General features: G+C 44.8%; 1 protein-coding gene across 3 annotated transcripts in view; it reads right to left on the bottom strand.

Annotated features, from left to right (window-relative positions):
* Positions 1-17,958, bottom strand: part of LOC140191145 (TLC domain-containing protein 4-B-like) — a 42,425-nt gene continuing 24,467 nt past the window's right edge. The window contains exons 7-8 of one of the 3 annotated variants that reach the window (XM_072248269.1): positions 6,091-6,333; positions 1-1,208 (exon numbers count right to left, since the gene is read on the bottom strand). In XM_072248269.1, the coding sequence (XP_072104370.1) occupies positions 6,099-6,333 (235 nt within the window). In that variant the 3' untranslated portion in view covers positions 1-1,208; positions 6,091-6,098. Of the gene's footprint in view, positions 1,209-3,065; positions 3,519-6,090; positions 6,334-12,799; positions 17,494-17,958 lie in introns of those variants that run through there. The other 2 variants (XM_072248270.1, XM_072248268.1) reach the window with 2 other exon arrangements.

A 17,958-nucleotide genomic window follows, 5' to 3' on the forward strand; every position in this document is an offset into this window, starting at 1 on the left:
AACCAAAGAAATGGACTTGGAATTGAAGGCGAGATGCTTATTATTCATAGCTGGACAAGGTGAAACTGGGATGGAGGATAGGATCAGAGAAAACTGAAGAGGCAGGAAGATCTGGAGAAGTATTGAAAAGTTGCTAAAGTTTGTAACCTTTGAACAAAAGTAAAAGAGTAATAAATTGCTTTTAATCTAGAAAATATTTCCGTAATTTTTTTCTAGTGGCTTTTTATTCTTCCTTAATTGTGGTGACCAGAAGTAATTGCATTACACAACTTTGGCCCAACTGTACTTTTGCTACCCAGGATCCCAAGTGCTGTACTAACCACTGACTCAATAGACCTTGCCTCTTTTGAAGGTTTATGTCCTTTGGTCTGGTGCTGGCTTTATGATCGTGCCAAAAGGTTGATATTATCTGTCATCATCCTTTCTGCTACAATAAACTGCCTCAGAATTTTCTGCATTAGATTCTGCTAATTTAATATGCATCTTCTTGCAGTCAATACTGTAAGTTACAGCATTTCAAGAGCTCAACCAAGTGCTTTTTAAGAGTGATGAGGGATTCTACCTTCACCAGCCTTTCAGGCCACAGCTTCTGGTCCCCCAACTCCGCTCCCTCTCTGTTTTTGATGGTGAGTGAGAGCCTGTCGGCCTTCGAGCCGGGGGACTCGGAGGAGCGAGGCGGAAGATTGTAACATGGAACTGGCGAGCTGCTGATCTCCCATTCTCGCTGTTGTTGCAGGGGCGATCTATTTCTCTCCCTCACTAGTGAGAGAGAGCCCGCCTGAGATACCGAAGTGTTGGGATGGACTGTAGTTACCGATGTTTCTGATGCTGCTTGTGTGTGGGCGGGAGGTGGGGGCTTTGGGGTTCTGAGGTTTTCTGTTATTCATTCTTTGTTTCTTTTCTGCTTCATGGATGTCTGCAAACTGCAAAGACTTCAGGTTGCATACTGTATACATTCTCTGACATTAAATTGAACCACTGAAATTTTTGATCTACAGGTCCTCCCCAGTTATGAACAGTTATGGGTATCCAGTACAGATAGGGACAATCGGTTGGGAGATTGGTGGGATAAATGCCGTTGCCTGTGCTGACCTACTCACTCCCAGGGTCAGTGAGTGTTCCTCCGAGGCCTGCTTTCTCCCCGTCACAGCTGTTTCTATGATCTTCCTGCTCGTTTCCAACTTTGGGTTGTGGAACCCTGTCATAACCTGGAGAAGGAATATAACCATTATTTTTTCTACCAACTCTCTGAAATCCCAGTTACTTAACTCTTTGCTGTGATATTATTGTCTTCCTATTCACTTTACAACATTTCCTACTTCTCACACCTTGGTTACAGTTCCCCTCAGCCAAAAAAGCGCAGGTTTGCTAGTCATACATGACTTAACGATACAGTATGCTTTAAGACAGTTACTTAAATCATTTGGAATGATGAAGCTGGTTATCTGTAATGCTTATCATGAATCTATTAGACCACTGTTAAAAATATTCTATGGATGAATTCCTTTTGGAGAAAGAAACCTATCAGTCTGCTTATATTCATAGCCTAGTAATGACATTTCACTAACTTTTGAATTTCAATTTAACTAATTATGTGACTACTAAAACCAATTGGCTGCACCAGGGGTGATTTGGTGTGTCATATCAAAGGAGTGGGGCGGGTGGTGGTGAATACTTATGCAATCAATTATTTTGAGATTTATATTTGTAATTAATTTAGATCACCTAGTAGAGATCTGTTTTCACTTTGACACAAAAGAGCCTTTTTCTGTTGATCAGTGTCAAAAAAGCCAAATTAAATCCACTGTCATACAACGTTGTAAAACAATAAAACAGGAAAACTTTCAAGGCAAAGGGTGAATACTTTTTATAGGCACTGTATGTCACCATATACAACCCTGAGATTTATTTTCCTGAGGGCATCCTCAGCAAATCTATAGAATAGTAACTATAACAGGATCAATGAAAGATCAACCAGACTGCAGAAGACAACAAAGTGCAAATGCAAATATAAATAAATAGCAATAAATAATGAGAACATGAGATAATGAGATAAAGAGTCTTCAAAGTGAGATCACTGGTTGTGGGAACGTCTCAGTGGATGGGCGAGTGAGTGTAGTTATCTATTTTGTTGAAGGGGTAATAACTTTTCTTGAACCAGTGTTGCGAGTTCTGAGGCACCTGTACCTTCTACCTGATGGCAGTAGTGAGAAAAGCGCATGGCCTGAATGGACAGGATCTTTGACGATGCTTCCCTACGCCAGCGTTTTATATGGATGTGCTCAATGCTTGGGAGAACTTCATCAGTGAGGTACTGGGCTGAATCCACTACCTCTTGTAGGATTTTCCATTCAAAGGCATTGGTGTTTCCATACTTACACAATCAATTATTTAGTGTTTTATATCTGTAATTAATTTAGATCACTTTGTAGAGATCTGTTTTCACCTTGACATGAAAAAGTATTTTTCTGTTGATCAGTGTCAAAAAAAGCCAAGTTAAACCCACTGTGATTCAATGTTGTAAAACAATAAAACATGAAAACTTCCGTGGGGGGTGATAATACTTTTTATAGGCACTGTGAAACTAACTTTACTTACATTTCCTTCTATCTTATGACTCTGCACCTCTACACTCTGTTTCAGTGCTTGGCTTTTCCTCTCCCAGTACACATTACTTCACACTTCTCGGCACTGAATTTCACTTGTCACTTTTTTTGCCAACCCATCCATTCATATCTTCATGCAGTTAACACGTCTGATCACAGCCAAGCACTGTTACATCTGAAAAACTTTGTTTTGCCCGCCATCAATAAGGATAAATTATCATAGCAGTATGTTGTGGTGGTGCAAGGGAAAAGCAACAACAGAGCAAAGACGAGCAGCGTGATGACATAGCGGTTAGCACAACGCTTTACAGTACCAGTGACAGGGTTCAATTCCCATCGCTCTCTGTGACTGCATGGGTTTCCTCCGGGTACTCTAGTTTCCTCCCACAATCCAAAGACCTTCCGGTTGTTAGGTTAATTGGTCTTTGTCAATTGTCCCGTGATTTGACTAGGGTTAAATTGGGGTTGCTGGGCAGCACGGCTCAAAGGATTGGTAGGACCTGTTCTATGCTTTATCTCAATCAATGAATTGATTAATAGACAGATAAGTAGATAGCTGTTATAGTTACAGAGAATGTGCAGGCAGACAGAAGCTGCAGGGACATGAGATAGACTGTGAGGTCAAGTCCTCATGTTCTTCTGTTAGGCGACCATTCAGTACTCCTTATAACAGTGGGATAGAAGCTGTCCTTGGGCCTGGTGGTACATGTTTCAGCCAATGCAATGGGGAGGAGGGAGAGGGAGAGAATGCTGGTTGCTTTCCTGAGAAGGTGAGGAGTGTAGACAGAGTCTATGGAGAGGAGGCTGGTTTTCACGATGAGCTGAGCTGTGTTCTCGCTCACTGCAGTTTCTTGCCGTCTTGGGCAAAGCAAAGCCATGATGTAGTCAGGTAAGGTGGCTCCAATGATACATCTGCAAAAAGTGGTGAGGTACTTCTATCAATCTTGGCAGCTACCTATAAATATGTATCTCTAATGAACAACTCAAAAGGCATGAGACTGAGGACTGAGCCCTGTAGAACCCCACAGTGAACAGCTCTTCAGAGGACTATTACTCTTTGCTTTCTACGTTGCAGCTAATTTTATATCCAGCTTGCTGCTTTCTGTTGGGTCCCAGAAGCTTCCTCTGTTCTGAACAGATAGTCATTGATCATAAAGCTCAGCCAAGCCTTGCCCCTCTCCACTAAACCCACCTGCCCAACATTAGGACCATATAGATGACCATGTGGGACTTTGTCTAAGAGCTTTGCCTAAGTTCTTGGAACTTCAGGAGGAGGAAACCAGAGGTCTGTGAGCCAGTCCTCATGGGGGGATCGGAAGTGGAGAGGGTCAGCAACTTTGAATCCCTCGGTGTTATCATTTTAGAGGACCTGTGTCAGGCCCAGCACGTAAGAGCAATTACAAAGAAAACAAGAGGACGCCTCTACTAAGGGGTTTGCAAAAATTTGGCAGGACACCTAAAACTTTCACAGACTTCTATAGATGTGTGGTGGAGAATACACTGCCTTGCTGCATCACAACCTGGTATTGAAACATGAACGGAAAATCCTGCAGAAGTATTGGATACAGCCCAGGTCATCGCAGGTAAAGCCCTCCCCACATCTACATGGAGTGTCTGTCCCAAGGAAGCAGCATCTATCATCAGGGACCCCCACCACCCAGGTCACGCTCTCTTCTCGCTGCTGCCATCAGGAAGAAGTTACTGGAACGTTAGGACTCACACCACCAGGTTCAGGAACAGTTACCACCCCTCAACCATTGGGTTCTTGAACCAGAGGAGAGAACTTCATTCAGTTTCACTTGTCCCATCACTGAACTGCTCCAACAACCAATGGACTCATTTTCTAGGACATCTCATCTCATATTCTTGATATTTATTGCTTACGTATTTTTTTTCTCAGCTTAAACTGGTAAAACCTAAAGTACGGACATAGCCAAGCACACAGATTATTCAGTTATTAGGGACTTTTGGACTAGTGGTTGTTGTAGTGGTGTTTAGTATCGTGGCTTTCTGAAGATTTACATAAACATTGCTGTGTCGGCCTAAAGTTAACATGTAGTAACTTTCAGATGATACCACTTGTAGATATTACTATTGCAACAATGCATACCCTGTTCATGTTCCATAGTCTTTCAATTTTATTTTTTAAAATTCAGCATAGTATTATTTCTTTTCTTTGTGAACTTGCACAGTTTGTTGTCTTTTGCATATTGATTGTACGCCCAGCTGGTGAGGTCTTTCATTGATTCCGTAATTGTTATTGATTTATTGAGTATGCCCGCAAGGAAATGAATCTCAGGGTTGTATATGGGAACGTATATGTACTTTGATCATAAATTTACTTTGAGCTTTGAAATAGTCGCAGTAGGAAATGGTTAGTAGTGGAAGCAAACTGTTTACTGGAGTTTACCAGGCAGCATCTCTAGGAAGAGGTACAGTCGACGTTTTGGGCCGAGACCCTTTGTCAGAACTAACTGAAAGAAGAGCTAGTAAGAGATTTGGAAGTGTGAGGGGGAGGGAGGGATCCAAAATGATAGGAGAAGACAGGAGGGGGAGGGATGGAGCCAAGAGCTGGATAGGTGATTGGCAAAAGGGATATGAGAGGATCATGGGACAGGAGGCCCAGGGAGAAGGAAAAGGGGGAGGGGGGGAAAACCCAGAGGATGGGCAAGGGGTATAGTCATCCCATTCCCATTCTGATATGTCTATCCACGGCCTCCTCTACTGTAAAGATGAAGCCACACTCAGGTTGGAGGAACAACACCTTATATTCTGTCTGGCTAGCCTCCAACCTGATGGCATGAACATCGACTTCTCTAACTTCTGCTAATGTCCCACCTCCCCCTCGTACTCCATCTGTTATTTATTTATATACGCACATTCTTTCTCTCACTCTCCTTTTTCTCCCTCTGTCCCTCTGACTATATCCCTTGCCCATCCTCTGGGTTTTTTTCCCACCCCCCTCCCCCTTTTCCTTCTTCCTAGGCCTCCTGTCCCATGATCCTCTCATATCCCTTTTGCCAATCAACTGTCCAGCTCTTGGCTCCATCCCTCCCCCTCCTGTCTCCTCCTATCATTTTGGATCTCCCCCTCCCCCTCCAACTTTCAAATCTCTTACTAGCTCTTCCTTCAGTTAGTCCTGACGAAGGGTCTCGGCCTGAAACGTTGACTGTACCTCTTCCTATAGATGCTGCCTGGCCTGCTGCGTTCACCAGCAACTTTTAAATGTGTTGCTCGAATTTCCAGCACCTGCAGAATTCCTCGTGTACGGGAGTTTAAGAGGCTTTTAGGTAGACACCTGAACATAAAGGGAATGGAGGGAAATTGATGATCTACCGGAAGAAGGCATTTAATCTAAACTGGCATCAATGACGGCACAATATTGTGGGCTAGATGGCTTGTCGGGTGCTGTACTGCTCTGCTCTAACGTTTCTCTGAGGACGTTACTGGAATTTTATTGATCCATTAGGAAATACTTCCTTACTTGGGCCTTTAGTGGAGCGCAGGCCACCTACGACCTCTGCCTCTGTCGTCCTTCTGAAGTCGATGGTACGGTTGGAGTTCGTCAATGCTTCTGCAGTCCATCGCATCCACTGTGCCGGTGTCTGGCCTGTACAGCTTCACCAGAGCCCTGTTGTCTGCCATCTTTTCCCATTTCCACATCTCACGATGCGGACATAGGGTTCGACTTAGACAGGCCGTTAGGAAATCCCAGTGTAAAACTGACCTTGAAAAATGAGGGATGATTGATAAGTTCGTGGCCTAAGGTAGCAGGAGTTAATTTCAGAAAACCTAGCACATTTATTTTTCAACACAGTCCCCTCCTACATTACATCCCCTCCTACTGTAAAGATGAAGCCACACTCAGGTTGGAGGAACAACACCTTATATTCCGTCTGGGTAGCCTCCAACCTGATGGCATGAACATTGACTTCTCTAACTTCCACTAATGCCCCACCTCCCCCTCGTACCCCATCTGTTATTTATTTATATACACACATTCTTTCTCTCTCTCTCCTTTTTCTCCCTCTGTCCCTCTGACTATATCCCTTGACCATCCTCTGGGTTTTCCCCCCCTCCCCCTTTTCCTTCTCCCTAGGCCTCCTGTCCCATGATCCTCTCATATCCCTTTTGCCAATCACCTGTCCAGCTCTTGGCTCCATCCCTCCCCCTCCTGTCTTCTCCTATCATTTCAGATCTCCCCCTCCCGCTCCCACTTTCAAATCTCTTACTAGCTCTTCCTTCAGTTAGTCCTGACGAAGGGTCTCGGTCCAAAATGTCGACTGTACCTCTTCCTAGACATGCTGCCTGGCCTGCTGTGTTCACCAGCAACTTTGACGTGTGTTGCTTGAATTTCCAGCATCTGCAGAATTCCTTGTGTTTGCCCTCCTATATTTACACACTTAGTCCAGCGGTCGTGGAGCATACGGATCTTGGACCTCCAGAAATTGTCCACAGCAGGGGTGATTGATAAGTTCGTGGCCTAAGGTAGAAGGAGTCAATTTTAGAAAACCTAGCACATTTATTTTTCAACATAGTCCCCTCCTACATTTACACATTTAGTCCAGCGGTCGTGGAGCATACGGATCTTAGAAAGTGTCCACAGCAGGGGGTAATTGATAAGTTCATGGCCTAAGGTAGAAGATGAATTATACAGCTCTCGTTACATGCACATGCAGTTCAACGCTTTGAGTGATCATGCAGAATGTCTGAAGTTAATAACTTATCTTCTACTTTAGGCCACGAACTTATCAATTACCCCGATGAGTTATTAACTTCAAATGTTCTGCATGATCACTCAAAGAGTTGAACTGCACGTGCATGTAATGAGAGCCGTATAACTCATCTCCTTTTACGACCGCTGGACTAAGTGTGTAAATGTAGGAGGGGACTATGTTGAAAACTAAATGTGCTAGGTTTTCTAAAATTGACTCCTTCTACCTTAGGCCACAAACTTATCAATCACCCCTTGTAGATGATCACTGCAAATCTGGTATTTTAAGCAGACCAGTCCCATGACTTGCATGCCTTCTCATTGGAATCACATCTGTAGCTGCATCTGGATTTCCAATTAGTCATACGTAGTAGCTCCCGTGTTGGCTGGTGAATTTATTAGGAACATTGTGCTGTTTCTGGAAGGACTGTGTTTGTTTTTTTTTAATAGACTGATATTTTTTAAAAGATGGGATGGAAGTTGGGTGATTTTTTTTTGTTTATTTAGGATGATGGCTAATGAAGCTGATGAGAGATCTAGTGATCTCGAGAGATGGATTGTAAGCTACAACCACTTAGAAGGAATAATCCAAACATGTACGTTCGAATAAATTCAACTGCAATTTAAGTGTTGCTGTAACCGGTTTCATAAAAGCAGTATAGAAGTGCCTGAGAAATAGTTACAGGAAGTGGGTGTGGCAGTTTCTGCTACAAGGAAGAAGCAGTACTTTTTTGGGTGTGAATCTTGCCTTGCTAGGTAGCAGCCTCGCCATTGAACTGAGTAATTCAAGCAGAGGGACTTGAGCTGAGGCACCAGTGTAGTCCTCAGGGACTACCGCTTTGCACATGTTCTCATCTGCAGGTGTTATTTTGAAGAACAGCAGAATTCTTGGTATTATTGTCAATACTTAGCAGTAGTTTACGCCTCTGATTCAGGTTATTGTTGTCTCGGATCTTGTGCACAAAATAGTTGCCACATTTCCTAGGTCTTAACATTGACTACACCTAACTCATTGGCTGTAAGCAGTTTTGCAGTATCCTGAGGTGCCAGAAAAATGCAATTTATTTTCCTGTCTTCAAAGCTCAAGTGAAATAACCTCTAATTCATTTTTCCGAGGGACAGTGACTGATAGAATAATCATCTGGCATCTTAGCTCGGAATGATCAGGTATTTCACTACAAAATAAGACTATAAGACCATCAGGTATAGGAGCAGAATTAGGCCATTTGGCCCATTGAGTCTGTTCCACCATTGTCATCCATTGGTTGATCCAATTTCCCCCTCAGCCCCAGTTTCTTGCCTGCTCCCCATATCCCTTTGTGCCCTGACTAATCAAGAATCTATCAACCTCTGCCTTAAATATGCCCAATGACAGCCTTCACACCAGCCTGTGGCAACAAATTCCTCTGATTCACCACTCTTTGGCTAAAGAAGTTACTCCTCATCTTTGTTCTAAATGGATGTCCCTCTATTCTGAGGCTGTGTCCTCTAGTCTTACGACTCCCCCACAATAGGAATCATCCTCTCCACATCCAGTCTTGAAGCCTTTCAATATTCAATAAGTTTTAATGAGGCCACCCTTAATTCTTCTGAATCCCAATGGGTACTGGCCCAGGGCCATCAAACGCTGCTCATATAAATCTTTCAATCCCAGAATCATTTTTGTGAACATCCCTTGAACCCTCTCCAATGTCAGCACATCCTTTCTTAGATAAGGAGGCCAAAACTGCTTACAATTCTCCAACTGAGGCCTCACCACTGCCTTATAAAGACTCAACGTTACATCCTTGCTTTTATATTCTAGTCCTCTTGAAATGAATGCTAACATTGCATTTGTCTTCCTCACCACCAACTCAACCTGTGACACTATAATTCCCTTTGGGATCAAGAAAGTTTCTATCTATCTAACCTACAAATTAACCTTTAGAGAATCCTGCACAAGGACTCCCAAGTCCCTTTGCACCTCAGATTTTAGAATTTTCTCTCCATTTAGAAAACAATCTACGCTTCTATTTCTTCTACCAAAGTGCACGACCGTACACCTCCCAACACTGTATTTCAAACCTGTTAAGATTCAGAAACACAAGAGAATTCTGCAGATCCTGGAAATCCAGAGCAACACACACAAAACGCAACTCAGCAGTCCAGGCAGCATAAACAGTCGATGTTTTGGGCCGAGACCCTTCGCAGGACTGGAAAGGAAGAGTGAAGAAGCCACGATAAGAAAGTAGGGGAGGTGGGAAGTAAAAGCTGGCAGGTGATAGATGAAGCCAGGTGAGGAAGAACGGGGGTGGGGAGGGGCGATTAAGTGAGAAGCTGGGAGGTTATTTGTGGAAAAGTAAAAGGCTGAAGAATAAGGAATTTGATAGGAGAGGAGAGTGGACCTTGGGAGAAAAGGGAGGAGAGTGGGCAGCAGAGGAAGGTGATAGGCAGGTGAGAAGGGGGTAATAGGGAAGCCAGAATGGGGGAATGGAAAACAGAGAATGGTGGGGGGCGGGGGAAGGAATGTTTGAGAAAATTATGTTCATGCCATCAGGTTGGAGGCTTACCAGACAGAATATGAAGTGTTGCACCTCCAATTTGAGAGTGGTCTCATGGTGGCAGTAGAGGAGGCCGTGGATGGACATGTTGAAATGAGAATGGGGAATGGAATTAAAATGGATGGCCACCAGGAAATTCCAGCGGTTGTGGTGGAGGGAGAGAAGGGGCTCGACAAAGGTGTCCCCCTCCCAATCTACATAAGATCTCACCCATGTCGAGATGGCTGCAGCGGAAGTTCCAGATACGGGAGGTGATCCCCGACAGGCTTGAGGGTGAAGTGTTGCCTCACCTGGAAGGATTGTTGGGGGCCCCTGAGTGGTAGTGAGGCAGGAGGTGGAGGGGCAGGTGTAGTGTCTGCCCCGCTTGCAGGGTTAAGAATCAGGAAGGAGAAGGAACAAATGGACGAGGGAGTCAAACAATATTATTCTGCCACTTTTCAGTCCTGAAGTATGGCATAATAATACATGAAAAGTATTAGTCTCTGAGACATCAGAAAACAATGAAAATGAACCCATGCCTCAAATCTAGAAACGCAGACACGAGGAAATCTGTAGTTGCTGGAAATTCAATGTGTGTGCTCCTCAAATCTAGAGGCAGGACGTGAAGTGCTAATGAATGTGACATAGGGTTCTGGTTGTTCAAGGGTTAAGCCGGCCACAGTGATCTGTGCAGAATTTACAACTAACTGAAATTATGGCACTGGTGAGGTTCAGCCTGTAAATCATCAGGATCTTTTTACAGAGTCTCTCTTAACACAACAGAGCCTTATAAGTCCTTGTACCTCAGAGCTGAAGCTCAGAGACCAGAAAGAACAAATCCGGGAGTGATCAGACTTTACCCTCAATTCCTGCCAACAGCAGTTGTATAAACACATACTTCAGAAGATTTCAGACTTTATATGGGTATCAGACATCAGCTGCTAAAGCTCTCACTGAAGACAGATCACACCTCAGCCAGGAGTGAGCTTCTGCATGAGGCAAATTCATCTGCCTTCCTTTTGCAGAAATCTGTTTTAGCCCACACACTTGCAACCGACACATTTCTGATGTCTCGCACGTGGGCACGGAAGCTGAGTGAGCCCACCTTTGTGGGTTCCAGCTTATTGACAAACGCCAGCAATAAAATAATGAGTGGCGTGCACGCTTGCAGAACAGAGGTGAGAGTGCGGGGATGAAAGCCCGTGGATGGTGGGGGTTGCTGTTTACAGTCAAGTGGGAAGAAGAGATCAGCAGTCTGAAGTAGGGCATGTGAGGTTACATTGTGGTGTGATCTTGAGAGATTAGCAGACATCTTCTACCCCTTATCACTGAGGTGGAAGCCAATCATCCCCATTCCTGAGAGACTGTGTGCTGATGCACCATCGTGGGCTATCGTGGATCATCACTGAACCTCAGCCCTATGGCTCCTTTTTTAGTCGAGGGTTTACCAGTGATGTCACTAATTCTCTAGAGCTGCTGTCATTGAGCCTGGGGAGCCTGCAATCCTACAGTAGCCGTGTTGCTTGAATCACGGCCACATGCCTATTTAAGGAGGAGAGTTGGACAATCACTGCATTCCGTCATATTCCTCAGAGATGCACTGCAGAAATCCTGAAGAAATTAACATTTGAGAAGCAGCATGACCAGGTCAACAACGCTTTTATATCGAAGTCATGGGAGGCCAGAGATTTAGTGTCTGGCTTTAAAATGACAACTTGGATGTCAACACATTGGTAAAGCTGTTGGGCGTGGGGAAGTCAGCCCCGTCTGACAACTTGATGCTGCCAGTTTCCCTTGCCTGGTCTCCTCTTGCTATCCCTGGTCTCTCCTGTCACTTCCAGAAACTTTTTTTTAGTATCGACATACAGTGTGGAATAGTCCCTTCGAGCCATGCTGCCCAGTAACCCCCCAATTTAATCCTAGCCTAATCCCAGGACAATTTACAATGACTAATTAACCCCGTATGTCTTTGGAACGTGGGAGGAAACAGAATCATCCGGAGGAAACCCACGCAGTCACGGGGAGAATGTCCAGGAGGCGGTGGGAATTGAACCCGGGTCACTTGTACCGTAAAGTGTTGTGCTAACCACTACGCTACTGTGCAAAGTGTCTGAATATTTTTAAGGCAAAGGGAGACTGGTTCTTGATATTCAAGGAGATAAAATGTTAAGTTGGGTAAAGAAGACTACAGTTAGAATCCAATCGCTATGATCTATTAAATTGGGGAGTTAGCCTGAAGGGCTAAGTGATCTACCTCTGCTAATTTGAAGGACCAGGTCTACATCCTTACACCCCAGCAAGAGTCATACCACTCACTCAGAATACAGGAGGGTGTGGACTGGAGGGAGGATGGAAATCTGGTGGAAGCAGTGCAAAAATTCAGATTATACAGTTGTTGGTCTATTTTCTCTATCAAGATGCACCATAATCTTCCCCTGCTTGGTGTTCCTACCTTTGTAAGAATTAGTCTGGCCAGAGAGGCCTATAGAGTAATGGGCAGGGTATCCCATAGACCACAGCAGGGTATATCTGCTACCCTATTTGGTAAGTGTTTAAACGATTTTTGCTCCCCGTGGCATTTTCTCTGACATGTTTCCTAAAGCGGGAGAAATTCTGCTTCTGTTTATAATTCCTTACAGCTGTAAGTGGTTCATGTCAGTTGCTGAGCTTCCAACCCCAATGAGACAAATTGGTGAAAACTATTCAGAACAATAGCCTGTTTATATCCGTATGGATCCTGGCATGTACGTATCACTGCTCGAGTTCAGGTTAGCTGCTCCAGGCCACGCCAGCCCAGCTTCTGTGGTCACGTCCCACTACCACGCAATCTTGTTCATCCTAACGTGCACGTTACACGAAGCTGCCGGACATACAAGGCATTCCCATTGATCCTCGGGAATCCCTCACTGGTCCATCCCAAAGCTTCTGAAACAGCAACAGGCTTAGCGAGACGCGATTTCAAATACGTTTATTCAATCAAGTCACAGGATCTCAGTACAAAAGGTTACAGTGCTTCCCATCTGCCAGGCCCATTATCCAAAACATTTTATATAACCACAACTATGACCCCAGGTTGATTATCAGTGTGCAAATCCTCTCACACTGGAGGCAGCAGCATTGGAAATCTAGCAGAAATCATGGAATTACTAAAATGTAGACAGCCATTCAGCCCATCAAGGCTCTTTGTACAGTAAATGAATCAATCAAACCTAATCCATATTTTATAATGATAGGAGGCCATTACAGCCATTAAATCAATACTAGCTTGTCAGAACAAACCCGTTCCCTTTTATCCATTCTCCCTCCACTCGCCTCAACTCTCTCTTCCACACCCCCGCCCCCCCCCACACGATTCTACCACTTACTCACACACAGGATAATTTATACTGGCCAATTAAGCCACTTATCTGTACTTGCTTGAGAAGCGGGAGGAAACCAGAGCACTTGGAGGAAATCCACACAGTTGCAAAGAGAAGATGTGAACTGCACTTAGATCCCTGTAGTCCTTTTGTGCCTTTCTATTTTCTTTGTGAACACCCTAACTCAAAAAAAAATCCATACCCACACAGAGGATAGTTCTAATCTAAACCCAAGAAGGTCTGCAGATGCTGGAAATCCACAGTAACACACACAGAATGCTGGAGGAACTCAGCAGGTCAGGTAGCATCTATTGGAAAGAGTGGACAGTCCATGTTTTGGGCCGAGACCCTTTTTTCAGGACTGAGAAGGGCGGGTGAAGATGCCAGACTAAGAAGGTGGGGGGAAGGGAAGGAGGCCAGTTGGAAGGTGATAGGTCAAACCGGGTGGGTGGGAAAGGTCAGGGGCTGGAAGAAAGGGGAGGAGAGTGGAGAATAGGAGCAAGGGAAGGAAGAGGAGACCCAGGCGGAAGTGAGGGAAATTTGTTCACTGGAAGGAGAAATTGATGTCCATGCCATCAGTTTGGAAGCTACCCAGACAGAATATTAAGTGTTGCTTCTTTACCCCGAGGGTGGCCTGATCTTGGCACAACAGAAGGCCATGGATCGGCACTTCAGTCGAGAACGGGAATGGGAATGAGATGCTTTAATCCGGCTCACTTGGTTTCATCTGGACAGTGGCAGTCACTGGAACAGCGAAGGCAACCTTTCAGTGGGGCACAGTACAAACTCAAAGCATCTGCGCTGAATTAGCTAAAGCAATAAGGCACACGTAAGACAGAATGCAAGAGGAAAACAAAGATTCCAGGTGTTTGATGGGCTAATGTTTATCACTTACCTCAAGGAAACATCTTGTGACATTTCAAAGGTCAACATTTGTTTTGTTGAAGAGGAATTTTTGAGATAATGATCTACAAAGCTTTAATAAATGAACCAACTATGGTCTAGAGAAGGTAAATGAAATATGACCCCAGGAGAAGACTCCACTGTACAGAAGTCAATAGTGTCTCCTCGGTTTGTACGGCTTTCAGGACCGTGACCTTGACCTGTGCAACAATGGGAAACGGAATGTTTCCAGGTAATGTGTCTGTCTCACCCCGACTATTGCCAGCGACACCTGCTTCAGAATTAGCACCTGTTCTGGCCGCAATGTTACGATACAAACACAGAGACACTCCTGCTATGCTCACCCTTTAAGCACTGGTAGGTCGGTGCTGCTGGCCGTTATTGCACATAAAATACAGCTCATGACTTAAGGCTTACTTATGGCATCCCCAGTATGTCCTCAGATTTGCGGATTATTAACTGCTGCTTAGTGCAGTCTTGTAGCAGCCAATTTGCACAATTTACACAAATGCAAAGGGGCAAACCTGTCAACATATTTACCAGAAATTGGCTAAAAGATGACTTTAAGTTGTGCGTTGCCAAAGCTCTTTGCTTGAAGGCAAGGCTGGCGATGGAATTTATTCTGCAGCAGCAAAGCTGTGGCAGAGCCTCACTGTGGGAGGGGATGTGTGAAACCAGCTGAAGTTGGAGGAAAGTTTCCTGGTTGACTGCATGTGATGAGACACACAATGGCTTTAGTAGTAAAAGGAGAGGGGGTGATGATAGAATTATCTGTACTGGGCTGTGGTGTCAATGCGAAACGGTCAGCATTAAGATCAGGAAGGACTTGGTTGACCCAGGGACGAGTTGGTTTATGTGTGAAAGGGTGAGGTGAGCAGAGGATTGGTCAGAGATGTCGAATGGCTGTGGTCTTTCCAACAGTGTTCTAGAGAACGCAAGCTGCTGGCTGGACAGGCAATGCAGTGACAAAGATGTCGGGAGATGGTACATGAGCGATTTCAGAAGATGTTTGGAAACTTCATCAGGAAGCATTGTGGGGAAGCTTCTAGATTGTTTTGAGGGGAATGAGGTGATTGAGGAAGTACTCGACTCATGAAGATGCGCAGCAACTGAACCACACAAAGCAAGTGTATAAACCAGAATGAGGGAGGTGGTTTTCAACGTGAAGGAAGGTAAAACTCAAGAGGGTGATTTTCTTACCCATTACAAAGTCACTTGTTCTCCTTTCCCATTACTCCCTGTGGCCAGTGCCGCCAACGGTATATAAACATGCAGCTCGCACTTTATGTCCTCCTGCCATGCCACTCACTTGACTTGTGCTAATATTATTTTGTGACTGTGTGTGCTGTGCGTGACTGTGTTTTGCACCCTGGCTCCAGGGGACCGTTGTTTCGTTTAGCTGTATACTTGTGTATGGTTGAATGACAATAAATTTGAACTTGTGTCCCTGGTTCCAATTCCATACAATACTGGTTACTTGACAGATCCAAAGACGTGACTGGAGGCCTCCGTCCTTTGTATACGAGTCCTCTGGAGTTAAAGACTCCTTTAGTGTTTAAATTATTCTCTGTTCCTGTCCAGCAGTTTTTTTCAGTTATTTCTGTACTTGGGTCTCTAAACCTCTCTCAGTTCCTTGCCTTCACAGGTGAAAAGTATACTAACCCATCCCGGGCCTGCACTGGACAGTCTCACACCTCCCCAGCCTGAACTCTAACTGCCACTGCTTTGCTCAACCGGCAACTTGAACAACATTTTGCTACGCTCTGTTCCGTGCTGTGTGCCTTCTAACCTGGTGTTGTCCTGGAGCCTGTTCCCTGCAAGATACCAATCCATATTCCACCATCCCTACTTGCATCTTTTTATCCTAATCACATTCCATGTGCTTCTGAACAGCTTCTTTCACAAAGCCTGATTGGACGTTGATCCAGAAATCCATATAAATACACAGGCATTTCCTTACCTACTGTGCTACATACTTGTTTGAAAATTCATTGAAATTCAATTGACATGATTTATAAATTACTAGCCCATGTTGGCGCTCTGGTAAAATTATTTTACATCAGCAGTTGATAGCTACATGAATAGGTAAAGTAGTACCTTTGACTGTGTGACTGACCCAATAAGCCACTTACACTTCACCAGCTAAGCTGAATTTGGAAAATCTGCAAGTGTTAATAGAGTGATGTGGGTCACTGTTGCGACACCACGAGTGTGCATGCATGGCTCAAGGCTGGTGGTTAAGGGGATGAGGTCTCTTGACATGATTCACCATTATAGGGCCAGAAATCGTCTCTCTGTTAGTGAGGCAAGAAAAATCCTCACGAACCTGAGAAGTTCTATAACATTGGACGGAGAGGGATTGTGCTCGAAGGCTCAATGATCCTATCTTGCCATCAGGTAGGCAATTTAATCTATAAAAAAGGGGAAGGGGAAGGGGACTGAGGTTTCAAAGTTCAAAGTAAAATTATATTACCAACAAAGTACCTATATGTCACCATATACTTTGAGATTCATTTTCTTGTTGGCATTCACAAAACAAAGAAGTACAAGTTTGCCCTAAATTGTGACGCAAATCAATCAGATAAAAATCCAGATTCTATTCTGGAGCACAGCTCAGCCAATATGGTCTGAGACAGGTGGATAAGGCAGGTGTCCAATGCAGCATTGTCTGGGCTGCAGATGTTTCAATTCACTGATGGGGCCAGCACGAGAGCTGGGTCCTGGCTGGTCTTGGAGTGCATGAACTGGACGCGCAGAGCCTGGAGGGCTGAGCCAGGGGACGAGGCCTACAGGACTGGACCCACTGGTACAGAGGCATTTCTCATGCTCAGGGCTCAGTTACAGGCTAAGGCAGAGAACCAATTTAAATTTCTGAGGCTTATCAAATTAAAATATGGGAATAATCAGAGAATCAATCCCATCTCTAGTCTGTGCCTATGCTTTGGAACACCAACATTAACAAATTCAATGGATTTACTATATGGTTGACATTTTTGAACTAGGTTTTTGACATTGCTGACTGATTAATTGAAAGATTAACGTGTAAACAGGTCAGTCTTGTCCTTTAGGCCAGGCCACGTGTCTAGGAGTTCTTACTGAGTTCAGTTTTCCGGTGCTTGTGGGACAGGAACAGAATCTTCCAACAGCCTCTGGCAATTTTGTACATCCAGATTGTGTTGAGAATATCCAGAGCGAGGCTGGATACGATCCAAGCGCACTGCGGGCCCAGCCCAAGGCGGTGGAAGGCGTCTGTACCGAAGCTGGAAGCCACTTGCTGGTAGTAGGACGGAATCACAGCGATGCGCACGAGGAAGAAGCTGATGGACATGGCCACGCCATTCAGCAGCACGAGCCTGGCGCTCCGGGGGAAGCCCAGAACCTCAAAAAACCATCTGCAGTGAAACACAGTGCATTTATTTGCACACTCCTCCTCCTCCTCCTCTCTCCACCAGGGGCAGTGTAGGTCCTTATCTCAGCCACCATCACGTCCTCTGCAACTCAGGGTCTACACCACACTGGCCACCGGGGGCAACGGCAAGTGCACCAGACTCTTCAACATGGGTACTCTACGACCAGGAGGCACCATCTCTGCTCACCGTTGGACATATTTATTTATTTATTAGGCCCAGCCGCCCAACAATCATGCCTAATCACAGGACAATTTACAATAACCAATTAACCTACGTACGTCTTTGGGCTGTGGGAGGAAACCAGAGCACCCGGAGGAAACCCACATGGTCACGGGGAGAAGGTGCAAACTCCTTACAGGCAGTGACGGGAATTGAACCCGGGTCACTGGTACTGTAAAGCGTTGTGCTGCCCTGAAATGACTGCCACCTTTTACGCGGACTGCATCG

The sequence above is a fragment of the Mobula birostris genome, chromosome 32, assembly GCF_030028105.1.
Source record: "Mobula birostris isolate sMobBir1 chromosome 32, sMobBir1.hap1, whole genome shotgun sequence".
Lineage (NCBI taxonomy): Eukaryota > Metazoa > Chordata > Chondrichthyes > Myliobatiformes > Myliobatidae > Mobula > Mobula birostris.